General features: G+C 42.6%; 1 protein-coding gene across 1 annotated transcript in view; it reads left to right on the top strand.

Annotated features, from left to right (window-relative positions):
• Positions 1 to 7,686, top strand: part of LOC138511224 (vomeronasal type-2 receptor 26-like) — a 439,931-nt gene extending 432,245 nt beyond the window's left edge. Inside the window, exon 3 of the mRNA XM_069626761.1 lies at positions 6,150 to 7,686. Within this exon, the coding sequence (XP_069482862.1) occupies positions 6,152 to 7,054 (903 nt within the window). The 5' untranslated portion in view covers positions 6,150 to 6,151 and the 3' untranslated portion in view covers positions 7,055 to 7,686. The remainder of the gene's footprint in view (positions 1 to 6,149) is intronic.
• Positions 7,687 to 13,444: the final 5,758 nt, after the last annotated feature.

Here is a 13,444-nt window from a genome sequence, read left to right as displayed (position 1 = left end):
AGGGGCGAAAATCAAAGACAATGGGCACCAGAGCGGATGCAAACACGCAGCAACAGGGGTTGGTAGTAAATCTCTCTAACGTAATTCTGTCCAAAAGAGAAGAAGAGGTGCTTAACAAAGGACTTAATTTTGTAATTTCTAAATATCATAATCCTTTTGAATTTAGGACTGAATTCAATCAATTTATGCGCAAAGTCCATTTGAGGGAGTTTTTTAAAGACATCTCTCTCGAGAATGGTGGAAATTATAGTGGATTGAGGAACCCCTCCACTTTTTGTGCCCCTTATAGTTCACACACTCCCGAGTCCAAGGTCTTCGAGAGAAAAGTTCTGGAGGAAATTGACATCCTAGAATCACAGGGGATACCACACCATTCAAATTTGAGCAAAACTGAACAACTTACTCTGAAAAACTTGGGGACAAATGAGCAAATTGTTATACGCCAGGCCGACAAAGGTGGTGCTATAGTGATAATGAACAAAAGTGACTATGTTGAGGAGTGTTTAAACCTCCTCTCGAATACAGATCACTACGAAAAACTAGATAGAGATCCTAGTAATGATCTTATTAAAAAAAATTAAAGAGAAAGTCATTGAAGCGGTGGAACAGGAGATGATTAGTAAACAAGAGGGGGAGTACTTAATCAGAGAAAATGGGAGGATTCCCATATTTTATATCCTTCCCAAAATTCACAAAAGTTTGGAGAAACCCCCGGGTAGACCCATCGTCTCGGGCGTCAATTCCCTTTTGGAGCCGATCTCAAAATTTGTCGACTTTTATTTAAGACCATTCATTCCTAGTATGAAAAGTTATGTCAAGGACACAACAGATGCCATCAATAGAATTGAGGGAAACACGTTTGATCCAAGGACGAATTTGCTAATGAGTCTAGACATACAAGCCCTATACACGAATATACCACAACTGGCAACATTAGAGGTAGTGGAAGAGACTTTGATAAACAGACAAGATCACTCTCCAGTCTCGAATTCCTTTATAAAATGGTGCACAGAAATGGCCCTCACGAACAATTTTTTTCAGTTTATGGGCCAGTTCTATAAACAAATTGAAGGGACGGCCATGGGGGCGGCAATGGCACCCAATGTAGCCAATTTGTATGTGAACATGTTCGAAGAAACGGTGGTGTATACTGACCGTAATCCTTTCCAAGAGAACATTTTATGCTGGCTCCGCCATATAGATGACGTTTTCGTCATCTGGAAGGGGAGCGAAGAAGAGTCAAAAAATTTTGTAACATGGTTGAATTTCCAGAACAGATATCTCAAATTCACCAGTAATATCAGCAATGGACAAATACATTACTTAGACATTTGTATCTATCATGAACAGGGGGTATTACTAGTCAAACCTTTTACTAAGGAAACTGATAGGAATGCATTGTTACATTACAACAGCCACCACGCGCAACATGTGAAGAACAACTTACCCTTTGGGCAATTTCTGCGGCTAAAAAAGAACAGCAGTACTAATGCTTCATATGAAGATGGGGCAAACGTGCTTATTGACAAATTGGTAGACAGAGGATATCCCTTTCCTTTGGTCAAGAAGGCGGCCAAGAGAGCTTTCAATAACAATCGAGAAGCCCTCTTGGACCAACAAATACGTAGAGATGGAGAAACTAGAGAGACCCCGCTAGTATTTGTGAATACATTTAGTAATCTTTCATATAAAATCAAGAGTATTATTCAGAGGAATTGGAAGAAAATTATGACTAAGGAAATGAGGAGTCCCATTATAGCTTTCAAAAAGAGCACTACGGTGCGTGAGCTAGTCATGAGGAATGATATTAAGACCAAGAAAAGAGCAGGCCAACAGACGAATCTGTGGGGCCTTTCGCCAGTCCAGGGCCATTATCCTTGTGGTAATTGTACCATGTGCCAACAAACGAGGAAAACTACATCAGTTGTTTTAGGTTTGGGGAAAATATGGCAAATGACAGAACACACAAATTGTGAAACAAGTAATGTTATTTATATGATTAAATGTCCATGTCAACTTATGTACATAGGAAAGACAAACAGAAAATGCAAGACAAGGATGATCGAGCATAGAAGCTGTATTAGGAATAAAGTTGAACTAGCGCCAATGGTAAAACATTTTATTGAAAAGAAACATACCAGTAACGAATTTGAATGGGTGATTCTGAAACAAGTTAAAGGGGGGTCACAACCACTGATCAATAAGAAGTTATTACATTTGGAACAAAAACTTATTTTCTTATCTGGAAGCCACCTCCATGGTCTGAATGAAGGCGTGGAGTGGCATAATACCTAGACACGCTTCTCTGACTCGGTCTTTCTTTCTTTCTTTCTTTCCTTCTTTCTCCCTTTTTTTCCATTGAGTCTGGTTTTTCCATTGAGTCTGTTGAATTTCGAATTTTTGATTGACGTAACTGAGAGATCATGGTGATCGTCGAACATATGCACACATTGGACGTGAAGACATATGAGAAACAATTATAGAGAGCATGTAACACATGTATAATTCCTATCTTTTTTTAGAACGCATGGAGGATCCATCTACAATGATTCGAAGCGTCTCTATGCGTTTTTTAAAAATGTGCTTTGATTAGAAATGATTCTCTGTGCTTTACGTTTACTGTGGGGTCTTATTTGGGATGAAATCACAGATATTGGGATGAAATTACAGACATGAGGGTATTTGAAGGCCAGATTAGGAGTCTGCAGTAATATGAATAGACGATCCGGGACTTCAATTCCCAGCTATAGGCCCGCGCGGGTGTGTCGCGGGACATAGTGACGTCACCAGCACGCGACCCGCGCAAGGCGTGGTGACGTCATTGCGCTGCCCGCGACTGACATACGCGGTACCTAGGTTGGATGAAATCACAGACATGAGGGTATTTGAAGGCCAGATTAGGAGTCTGCAGTAATATGAATAGACGATCCGGGACTTCAATTCCCAGCTATAGGCCCGCGCGGGTGTGTCGCGGGACGTAGTGACGTCACCAGCACGCGATCCGCGTTAGGCGTGGTGACGTCATTGCGCTGCCCGCGACTGACATACGCGGTACCTAGGTTGTTCCCCGAGATGCTTGCCGCTCGAGTTCTGTACAAGCCGATGCGAAGCTAGGAGCAGGACACTAGGATATGATCAAGCCTGCTTGTTGGAATTAAGGGAAAGAACCTTCAGAATGCTGTTGGAGGCGCACTGGTGAGGAAATAGGACTACTAAAGATATCTAGCCCCAGTGGGAGTCACGAGCATGTAATGTTTGGCTCACCTAAATAAGATATGGAGTGGATTTGAATACGTGGGAATCAGACTGAGGTTTTGTGTGCTCCGGTTTTGATGTCTTTCAGGTATATATACCTGGAAGGGTAAATGAAGTTTTCTGAGCAAACTGATGGAGTGATCCCGGATGGCATAATTAGAACCATATGGTAAGATGTCTCCATGAGATAAACATAGGCTGATGAGCTCATAATTCTAGGTAATAAGAGTTTAACACGTGTATATGTTGTGTACTAGGACAGAAGTTACAGGAACACAGGCATGACGTCCTCAACGAATGGGACTTTTGCCTTAATTTAACCAATTGAGGTTGAGAAGAAGATTCTGGGATAAAGAACCCCCGGGTCATAGAGGTATGTTATTAATTACATTTTCCTCACCCTTATGGGGATAAGGGATACAATGCTAGCTCAATTAACAGGCTAACACTGTGTAAAGTAAGAGTAATACAGTGCCCCCTTTGTATTAACAGGGTATACAGATTTTTAACAAGAAGATAGAACTTTGAAAATGTGGTTTCATCTCGAATAAGATCTACACAAGACACACACCCCTGAAGAATGTCCTACATTGATGTGATTATGGGACAGAAACTTGTGCAAGTTGGGTTTTTGGGAAACTAAGAACTGAATTAGCCAAAAGATTACTTTGAAGTGAGGGGACTCAGTGTGATTGGGTCATACGGGTTGTCCAATAGATCAAATTTGTAATCCGAACCGATTGAAGTTGAACTACTTGTGTGGTTTTAGAAATTGATTGTTTGTTTTAGGTGATATGATCATTTTTATGATGAATTTTTTTTCTTAAAATGAATTTTGCATGATTAATAAAATTGATATCTACTTGTCTAAAAAATGTATGTGTCAGACAGGATACCCATGTAAGTGGTGGCACTTCCTTCCTTTTTTAGGAAAAAACGTTTAAACTTCTTTTTGTAGATATTAGATTTCACTCCACGGAGTAAGAAGTTTATTAATCCCCAAACTGTGGTTTTCCACTGTCTTGAGAATAGAGTAAACGTAGTTTACACCATGGTGGTAAGGGTACAACCCAGGCGGTAACTTACCGCCTGGGTCGTAATGAGGCCCTCTGTATGATTGAATCACCCCAATACAGATCGAGGCAACCAGTTCCATCATTATTGTTGATTCTTTAAGATGGATCAACTGAATCAAGAGTTGAAGTTTGCAGTTCGTTAGGCATTCAGACAATGGCGTACAAAGATGCTTAAGCTCGGGACCATTAACGGGGGACAAATCAGAGAACACAGGTATAGGTAAAAAGGCGCTTGACTACTGAGATTCCGATCATAGAACCTGAAGCGTCCAGCTTCAGGTTCTATGATCGGAATCTCAGTAGTCAAGTCAATTTTTGCTGAGTCAAATGTTTTGGGTAACTGATGATCAAGCCGTTTAATATGCTTGATCATAGTCGAATATAGTATCACATTTTCGAATTTAAATACCAATGATTCCAATAAAACAGAATGAGTCTTGGTTTCTGATTTTAAGGAATCATAGAGTGAGACTAAGATTGCGAGAACTTGGTCAATTTCCCTTAGAGAATCAGGCATAGAGAAGGTATAGAGAAGTCTTCTGGTCCAGAAGAATGTTTAAAAGCGGCAGATAGATGCCTGGAAGGAGAAATGGTAGATGTCGATGAAAAAGGAGGAAAATGAAGAATCAAAAACAATTTCAGGTTTGTTATGCAGTTCATTATGGGGTTTCATGAGAGATGAATGAAATACTGTGGATGCAGGCACGGGAGCAGCATTAGCATTTGATTTCAATATGATGGGAAAAAAGGTGTTGATTGATGCTTACTTCACACATTTATCTCCTACTCCAGTTGGAGTCGCATTGTGCTGTTGAACGCTTATTAAGGGGATATGAGACTTATTCAGTGGAATGTCCATTAATACACTTCCGGAAGGAGAGACGGGAGATTGTGGTGGTGGAAGCGCGACCGCGCCCCACATATCTTGATCAGAGATCGGTAGTTGTTAGGATGGAAGGGTGGGGGGCACGTCTGAGCCAGGCAGAATGCCGATCTTTAAAAGCATGTTAAATAAATTGTGATTAAATAATAATTAACTACGTAGATAAAATGCAAAAAATTAGGATAAGGGCTATGGATCGGGTACAACATGGCAAAACCCACAACCACACTCCCTTAAATCCCAAATATAAGTCAAGATTTGTTTTAATGTATTTGTGTCCACATGAGATCGACGATCAAAACAAGGGAAGCAATTGACTGACCTCCTTGTAGAGGAATGTGTTGTTGCGCAAACTGATTTCTTCCAAGAGTCATGTGAGGAATACAAAAGCTGGTTCCAATAGTGAGTCGGGGAACAGAGTAAAGTGTTTTGGTTCTCTGGTTCCCTCCGGAACACGACTGAACACTTTGATGAAACACTTCGCAAACGCTTTGCCATCTCGCAAGGTTGTAAACTAAGTCAATCTGAAAGGTGCAGGGAACCAAAAACGCGGTGCATTCAGCTTACGGCACAGAGAGCACACACGCGGATAGACAGCAGCGAGGTTTCCTCTGGGAAGGTTCAAACACGACTGAACAGTTTGCTGAAAGACTTCACAATATCTCTTTCTAAATAAATTAACAGAGTGACGTGTGTCCTCAGGCTCTGATTACGGTACTGTGCTAAAGAGCCAATGATACTCTTTACCTAGACATTCAATTAGGTTCATATGGCCCTGAAGTCGAACATAAGCAGACACATCTTCTATTACATGAATTGTAATATGTCAATTAATTGCATTGGAAATATGTCTGTGAGTGTATAATGCTGTACTTGTTCCTAAAACGATTCAGTTCTTTAATGATGTTTAACTGTATTGTTTTGTTAATCCATAGATATGGAAACCTGCATAAGATGCCCTTCGGACCAGTGGCCCAATGCAATGAGAGATGGCTGCATTCAGAAGACTGTCATTTTCCTCTCATACAGTGATAGCCTCGGCATGAGTTTGGCTTTCATATCTATTGCATTATCCATAGCTTCAGCTGGAGTCCTGGGAATCTTTCTCCGACACCGAACAACATGCATAGTGAAGGCCAACAACCGCTCTCTCAGCTACACACTCCTCATCTCCCTAATGTTTGCTTTTCTCTGCTCCCTCTTATTCATTGGACAACCTATGCTGTTGACCTGTCTTATCCAACAGATTGCATTTGGGATTATTTTCACTGTTTCTGTGTCTAGCGTGCTGGCAAAAACCATCACTGTTTTCATTGCCTTTAATGCCACCAAACCTGGGAGCAGATTAAGCAGATGGCTTGGAAACCAGGTGTCTGTCTCTATAGTCCTTGTGTGCACCCTGGGAGAAGTAGTAATATGTCTTTCTTGGCTGCTCACAAATCCCTCTCGCCCACACACTGACCTCCACTCTCAAATTGGGAAGATTATCCTGCAGTGTGAAGCAGGCTCTGTAGCTGCCTACTATTCTGTGATTGGTTACATGGGCTTGTTGGCCTTTACCAGCTTTGTTGTGGCTTTCCTTGTAAAGAACCTCCCTGACAGATTCAACGAGGCAAAGCTCATCACATTCAGCATGCTGGTGTTCTGCAGTGTCTGGGTCTCCTTTATCCCAGCCTACCTCAGCACTACTGGAAGTTACATGGTCGCTGTGGAGATCTTCGCCATGCTGGCTTCAAGCGCTGGACTGCTGGGGTGTATATTCATTCCAAAATGTTACATCATTCTTCTTAAGCCGGATTTGAACACTAGAGAAACTTTTACAGTAACGAATCCTTTGTAGTCACAGAAAGGACAATGCTTTAATTATATTATTGATTTTTATTAGGGCGATTTTACCTGAGACAGTGGGCGACCCTTTCGGTAACGGCCCACCGCCCGAGTTAAGGGTCTGAGCAAGCGATGGACTCTGAGCGCAGTGAGTGGTGCCGGTACTGACGGGGTCAGCCCACCACCTACGGTAATATTGCCATTAGCACCCACGAATAAAACAAAATGTACCTTTTCTGTCCGACCCGGCACCACGTCGTGGTTGACAGGGTCTGTTTTCAATGGTGATAACTGTGAAGTCATAAACATTGAAAAAGGACTCTGGGAACCACGGCACGGCTCTGGACGAGACAGAAAAGTTAAGTTTCTTATTTTTTTTAAAACACACTCATTCCACCCGCGTAGGTAATTGCATGGGTGCTAACCGGTGAAAAAGAGGAGCGGGGAAGGGGGCATTGGCCAGCAGCACCCAGGCTTCTCGGAATGCAGGCTTGTACCACACAATACAGCCCCACAATGCAAAAATATGAAACTGACCCAAAGTGTCAGGCATTATTATATCGGTAGTACCCAAATTGTTTGTTTACAATTGTTCGAATGAACAATTGACTGATTTTAAAGGGTCACAAATGACCTTTTCACAATTGACCGCATATATATATATATATATATATATATATATATATATATATATATATATATATATATAAAAGGGGTTTTGGGGGGGGTTTGCGTTTGGTTTGGTGGGAGGGGTTGCGGGGGGTTTCCCGCTGCATATAGGTTACAATTGACCTTCACAATTCGGTCAATTGTGAAAAAGTCAATTGTAATTCGAACAATTGTGAAACGAACAATTCGTATACAACCATTATATCTATCTTAATGGACCTTAATTCTCATACAATGGCTATGGTTCGCCTACTAATCAATTGAAGTTACTGTAGCAATTATTAACTCTTAATCTCATAAAGGACCATGTTAATCAGCTCAGCAGCCATGTCTGAAGGTGCAACCATGCTAGCACATCATTATAAGTGAAGTGCCCAGACAGCTCAGAAATAGTGAAGAAGGAACCACAAGAAATCTAACAATAAACTTCTATTTGAAAAGTAAAATGGGTGTATTATATTTCAATAAAAGAATCTAGAGCATCAAACCTGATACCACTTTTTCTTTACAAATGTTTCCACTGTTTGGATTTTAATTTGGTATTTTCATCACTCGTGTGTGCTTTGATCCCATGACTAAGCGTATCAATCTTCTTGGTTTTCGTGTTTTATTCCTTGTTTATGATTAGTGCTGTTCTTGATCACCCTGCACACTCATGGATTATCATGCAATTTGAGTCCATACTTGCAATCCAAAAGGAATCATATTTTTACTCACAATAATTGATGTGTATATCAAGGCACACCAGAAACATAGCCATAGAAAAGTCGGGCTGGATCGTGTAAATTGCACCAGTCACAGTGCTGTTTTAGCACACGTTAATGGTTATCGCCAGTATCACATACATGTTTTGCTCATATTGAATTATAGGCAATGCTGATTTTGCAATACAAGGGCACTTATTGTGTTGATTTTGAAACAATTGTTTGCGTTGGGACTAAAATATTGCATCATTCTGCATACAGTGTCATTATTTTTAGTGTGGACATAGTACCTGCAGAACTGATAGTGGCTGCCTTCCTGTGCCACACATCTTCATCTCTATGCCTTTCTATGCAACACTGTTTCCCTCTCTACCTCTCATCTTTCTTTATGTCTGTGTCCTTTTCTCTAATTCTTCCGATTTGTCTTTCTTTGTATTGACTCATTTTTAAATATCCTGCATAATTTTCTGTCAATCCCTCCACACCACTTTCTCTGCCAATCAGATCCAACCCTTACCATTGCTGTTGAAGCTCACAAATAATATATTGGTGCCAAGCCAAGCCGCAGAATACCTTGGCTAATGCTGAGCAAAAGCAATTGAAATTCACAAGTTAAGCCGGTACGCGAAAATTAAAACTCTGCCATGGGTTCTTGTGCCATCTCTAAGTTCAGACTAATGGACATAGAGTTTCAGTGTGCCAGGACGTAACTCTTGAAATGGCCACATTTAGGATAAAAACCTGTACTTTGTATAACCAACTGGCATTTAAAACCCTACATTTCGGAAGTGTCACCTTTTTGTGATTTAACATGCTGAGTGTTGCATGTTAGAACAGAGCATTTGTCATGTTTGCTTGCAAAACCAAAGGACCACAAGACTTTTCTTGAGTAGCTTCAGTTCATTTGGGAGTTAAATCCCTTCCCCTCCTTCAAGCCTGCTCATTGCCAGGTTCCCAGTGAGCCAGAGCCAGCAGGATAGTAAGTGCCTTAGAAAAATAGGGCGATGTCCTCTTTTGCTTTTGCAGAAATATACCCCCCAGCCATTTTCTCTGAAAGTTAGTTGATGTCTTGTCTTTTAAATTTCACCCCACAATCGTACACGTGTTCCATTTCAACCTTTAGAAGACATGGCGGACTGGTCAAATGAATGGAATCAAAACACTGCAGACTTAAAATCGGGAGGTAGTTCTGCAGTATTAGCTCTTCTGCAGCCTGTTGTCCAGCGGTGGTGTGGAGGAGCAGGTGAAGGCCTCTTCCATAGTCCCCGCCCCTTCACCACCCTCCTATTGGACTACCATTGGGAATTCATGCACAAGTTTATGTTACATGTCCATACCATGCTGATTTCACAAAAGACAATATGCACTCAGACAGACATTCAGAAGATATCCTCATGTTAAGACAATTGAGGGAAGTTAGCAAGAAGGATCTCAATTGCCTAAATGCAAGGAAGCGGCTCTTAGAATCATGGATGAACGCTAAACAAAAGTCTCACCACAACAATATGATGTTATAAAGAATACATATAAGCCTAAATCGAAAGGATATGAAAATACTTAGGACTGATGATGTAACCAAAGCACAGAGAAACATGTACCAAAAGATGAAGTTATCATGAAAATAAGAAGATGAAGTAACATGCTGATCAATAACTGTAAATACGCTGTAACGCAAGGTAGATGAAGCATACAGAAGCTTGCTAAAAAGATATATATATATAACATTAAGGACGGCCATTGGAGGAAAAAGGAATGACAGCTCGTGTTAAAGAATAAACTCTTCGAATGGATTCTGTGCTCCCACGTATTCCTCATCTTAGATAATCTGCCAGTTTGCTGCTTCTTTCTTCGGAATATTTTTCTCGCCAGATGGCGCTGTGCTCGAGGCAGCGTAGTCTTAGTCCCTCTAGGGCCGCCGTCGAGTGTCGACATCATCCGTCGTATAAATGGCTTGAGCTGCGCCCATTGCTCTAAGTTCCATTTTTCTGAGCTTCTGCTTCGTGTTTCGAAACGGCGTGTCAGTTCTTTCACTGAAAATGTCTTCATCCTCAACTCCTACCACATCCAAGACGGGTTTTAAAAAGTGTCTGAAGTGCGGAAGGAAGATGTCCATTACGGATCCTCACCGCAACTGCCTTTGGTGCCTCAGCACTGACCATCGGGTTGACGAGTGCGGTTCGTGTCAGGCGATGTCGAATAAGGCTATTAAGGAATGCCAAGGTAAGCTAGCGGTGGGAGAGGAGTCTTTTAAGTCTGCAAAAAGACAAAAAGACTCGGCAGAGTGGAGTAGAAAATCTCATCACGAGTCAAGGCGGTCGAGGTCGAAGAGTCCCTCGAGGAAATCTTCCTCCTTTTTGTCTTAAAAATTGAAGAAGCAACGTCACAAATCTTCTTCCTCTTCTACCTCCTCGCCTGTCAGGAGGTTCATTTCATGTCCTTCTAAGCATGATTCCCCCCAAAAAAGGCCCGACCCCCTCAAAAAAGTTGCGTGAAGAGCATGCCCATGTCCACTCCAAGAGTGATAGAGGGAAATCTAAAACTGTACACGCAAAATCCGACAAAAAGTCGAGGGCGTCCTCGGAGGATGATTCTCCAACGCCTCATGAAAGAAGACAAAAACCTTCGGTGCACGAATCGAGGTTAACAGAGGACAAAATGGTGCCCTCGTCGTCGAAGTCAGGCATTGACTCGACACGTCCTTCGACGACTTCGTCGAAGCCAAAGATGGCGTCGATACCTCCGACCACAGTGTCGAAGCCTCTCTCGACGACATCAACGCCTTCCTCGATGACCTAGAAGATTTCTTCGAGCATATCAAAGCCAGCGTCTATTCCATCGACACCTTTGATGCCTTTGTCGGGGAAATCTTTAATACCAATACCCAAAACGACATTTATGGCTAAACCTAAGGCAAAGCCGCCACCTTTACCAGAAAAAATCTTCCATCCTCAGCCCAGGCAGGAATTTTTTAAATCCATGTCTTCAATTTTTGAAGAACAATCCTCTGATGAAGATATTCCATCAGCTGGTGTTAGATTTGGGAGAAGAGAAGTTCCTGAAGAATTAATAGACCCAAATACCAAAATAGCAAACCTTTATGACTGCCTACAATCGGCCAGTGGCCTAGATGCCTCACCTGAGGTTGAATTTGAAAGACCAGACCCTACTGACCACGCAGAATCTGGGTATAGGAACCTCATGGGAAGAGTCATCAACTTCATGGGGTGGAAGACAGTGTCCCCGAGTTTCGACCAGGATGACATGACAGATATTATTGATGAAGGACCTCAGAATGATCGATCCTTCCTTTCCACAAAGCTCTACAAAAGAGAGTTATGGCAAATTGGGAAATCGCAGAATCTTTACCAGCTGTAAATAAAAAATGTGTGGGAAAGTACAGACCTTCACCTTCAGATCCAGAGTATCCGTCTAAGCATCCCTCACCTGAGAGCTTGGTTATTTAAGCTGTGAATGCAAATAAGCAATCAGCTTATCCATCCATGCCCCCTGATAGGAACGATAAAAAGATTGATGCTTGGGCGAGGAAAGTGTTCCATTCGGGCAGTATGGCCCTTAAATCTACTAATGTGACTGTACTTTGGCTAGATTTACTTCCCAGAGGGTGAGAAACGGGATGGTTTCCTGGCGATAGTAAGAGATGGAAAGGAGGCTATGGAGGAGGGCCTCAAGTCAGGACTGGACACTGCTGATAGTGTGAGCAGGTCCATGGCGTCTAGCACGGTTTTACGCAGATTTGCTTGGCTGAGAAAATCTGGTTTTGCATCTGATGTACAGTCCAGGTTACTTAATATGCCCTTTGACGGCTTGAGGCTGTTCGGCAGCAAGGCGGACGAGAGCTTGGAGAAGCTGACGACCTCAAAAGCGGCAGCAAAATCACTCAGCGCCGCTATTAGGCAACCTCAACAACACTCTTATGCAGGCTCATCTTCCTGGAAGAGTTGCCCCTTTTGCTTCTATTCCTCCTTTGGAAAAGGGAGGGGGCAGGCCAGTCAGAGAGGCCAACAGAGAGAACCCTTTCGTGGTAGAAATGGGAGAGGTGTTAGATCAGCCACAGCAGCGGCTTCTACCTCCTCAGCCACTGCAAAGCCATTTTGAGGTCTTAACCCACAAAACCCTGGTGGGAGGCAGAATCACTCGGTATCTGGACGAATGGCGGGGCATTAGGTCAGATGCCTGGGCACTAGAGATAGTGACCCAAGGTTACTGCCTTCCTTTTCATCAAAGACCTCAAAATCATCCACCGGGAGCCAATTCTGTAAAAATTCCAAACCCGCTCCTTGTGCAGGAGATTTTAACCCTGCCTAGAGAAAGGTGCAATAGAACATGTACCTGTAGCGGAGAGGAACAAGGGTTGGTACTCCCCTTATTTTCTCATCCCCAAAAAAGACGGATGGTTGAGACCCATCTTGGACTTAAGAAACTTGAACAAGTTCCTCAGGAAGGACAAGTCAAGATGGTGACCCTTTCTCAAATCCTTCAGGCTCTTCAGTTTCACGACTGGCTGGTTTTATTGGACCTTCAGGATGCTTACTTTCATGTGCCAAATCATCTCTAGCACAGAGAGTACCTGAGGTGTGCAATTGGCGGATCTCACTATCAGTTTTGAGTTCTGCCATTCGGGCTGACCTCCTCCCTGAGGGTTTTCACCAAGCTGATGGCTGTAGTGGCAGTTAATCTCAGGAAAGGAGGGAATCATGTCTACTCTTACTTGGACGATTGGCTAATCAGGGCGAGTTCACCAGAACGAGCCCAGGAACATTTGACCATGACCTGCCACTTCATACACATACTGGGCTTCTCCCTCAATTACAAGAAGTCACAAATGATTCCAAGCCAAAGACTCCAATTCATCGGAGCAGTCCTGGATACTACCTGAGGGAAAGCCTCGCCTCCCGAGGAGAGAGCTCACCACATTCTGCAGATGGTAACGAAGTTTCAAAATGCCCAACATCTACCAGCTTTCGACTTTCTAAGGTTGCTAGGCCTCATGGCATCCTGCATTTTTCTGG

The sequence above is a fragment of the Ambystoma mexicanum genome, chromosome 6p (genome assembly GCF_040938575.1).
Source record: "Ambystoma mexicanum isolate Mex_15411 chromosome 6p, UKY_AmexF1_1, whole genome shotgun sequence".
Classification (NCBI taxonomy): domain Eukaryota; kingdom Metazoa; phylum Chordata; class Amphibia; order Caudata; family Ambystomatidae; genus Ambystoma; species Ambystoma mexicanum.
Note: the sequence above shows the minus strand (reverse complement) of the source record. Positions and strands in the feature narration are given on the sequence as shown.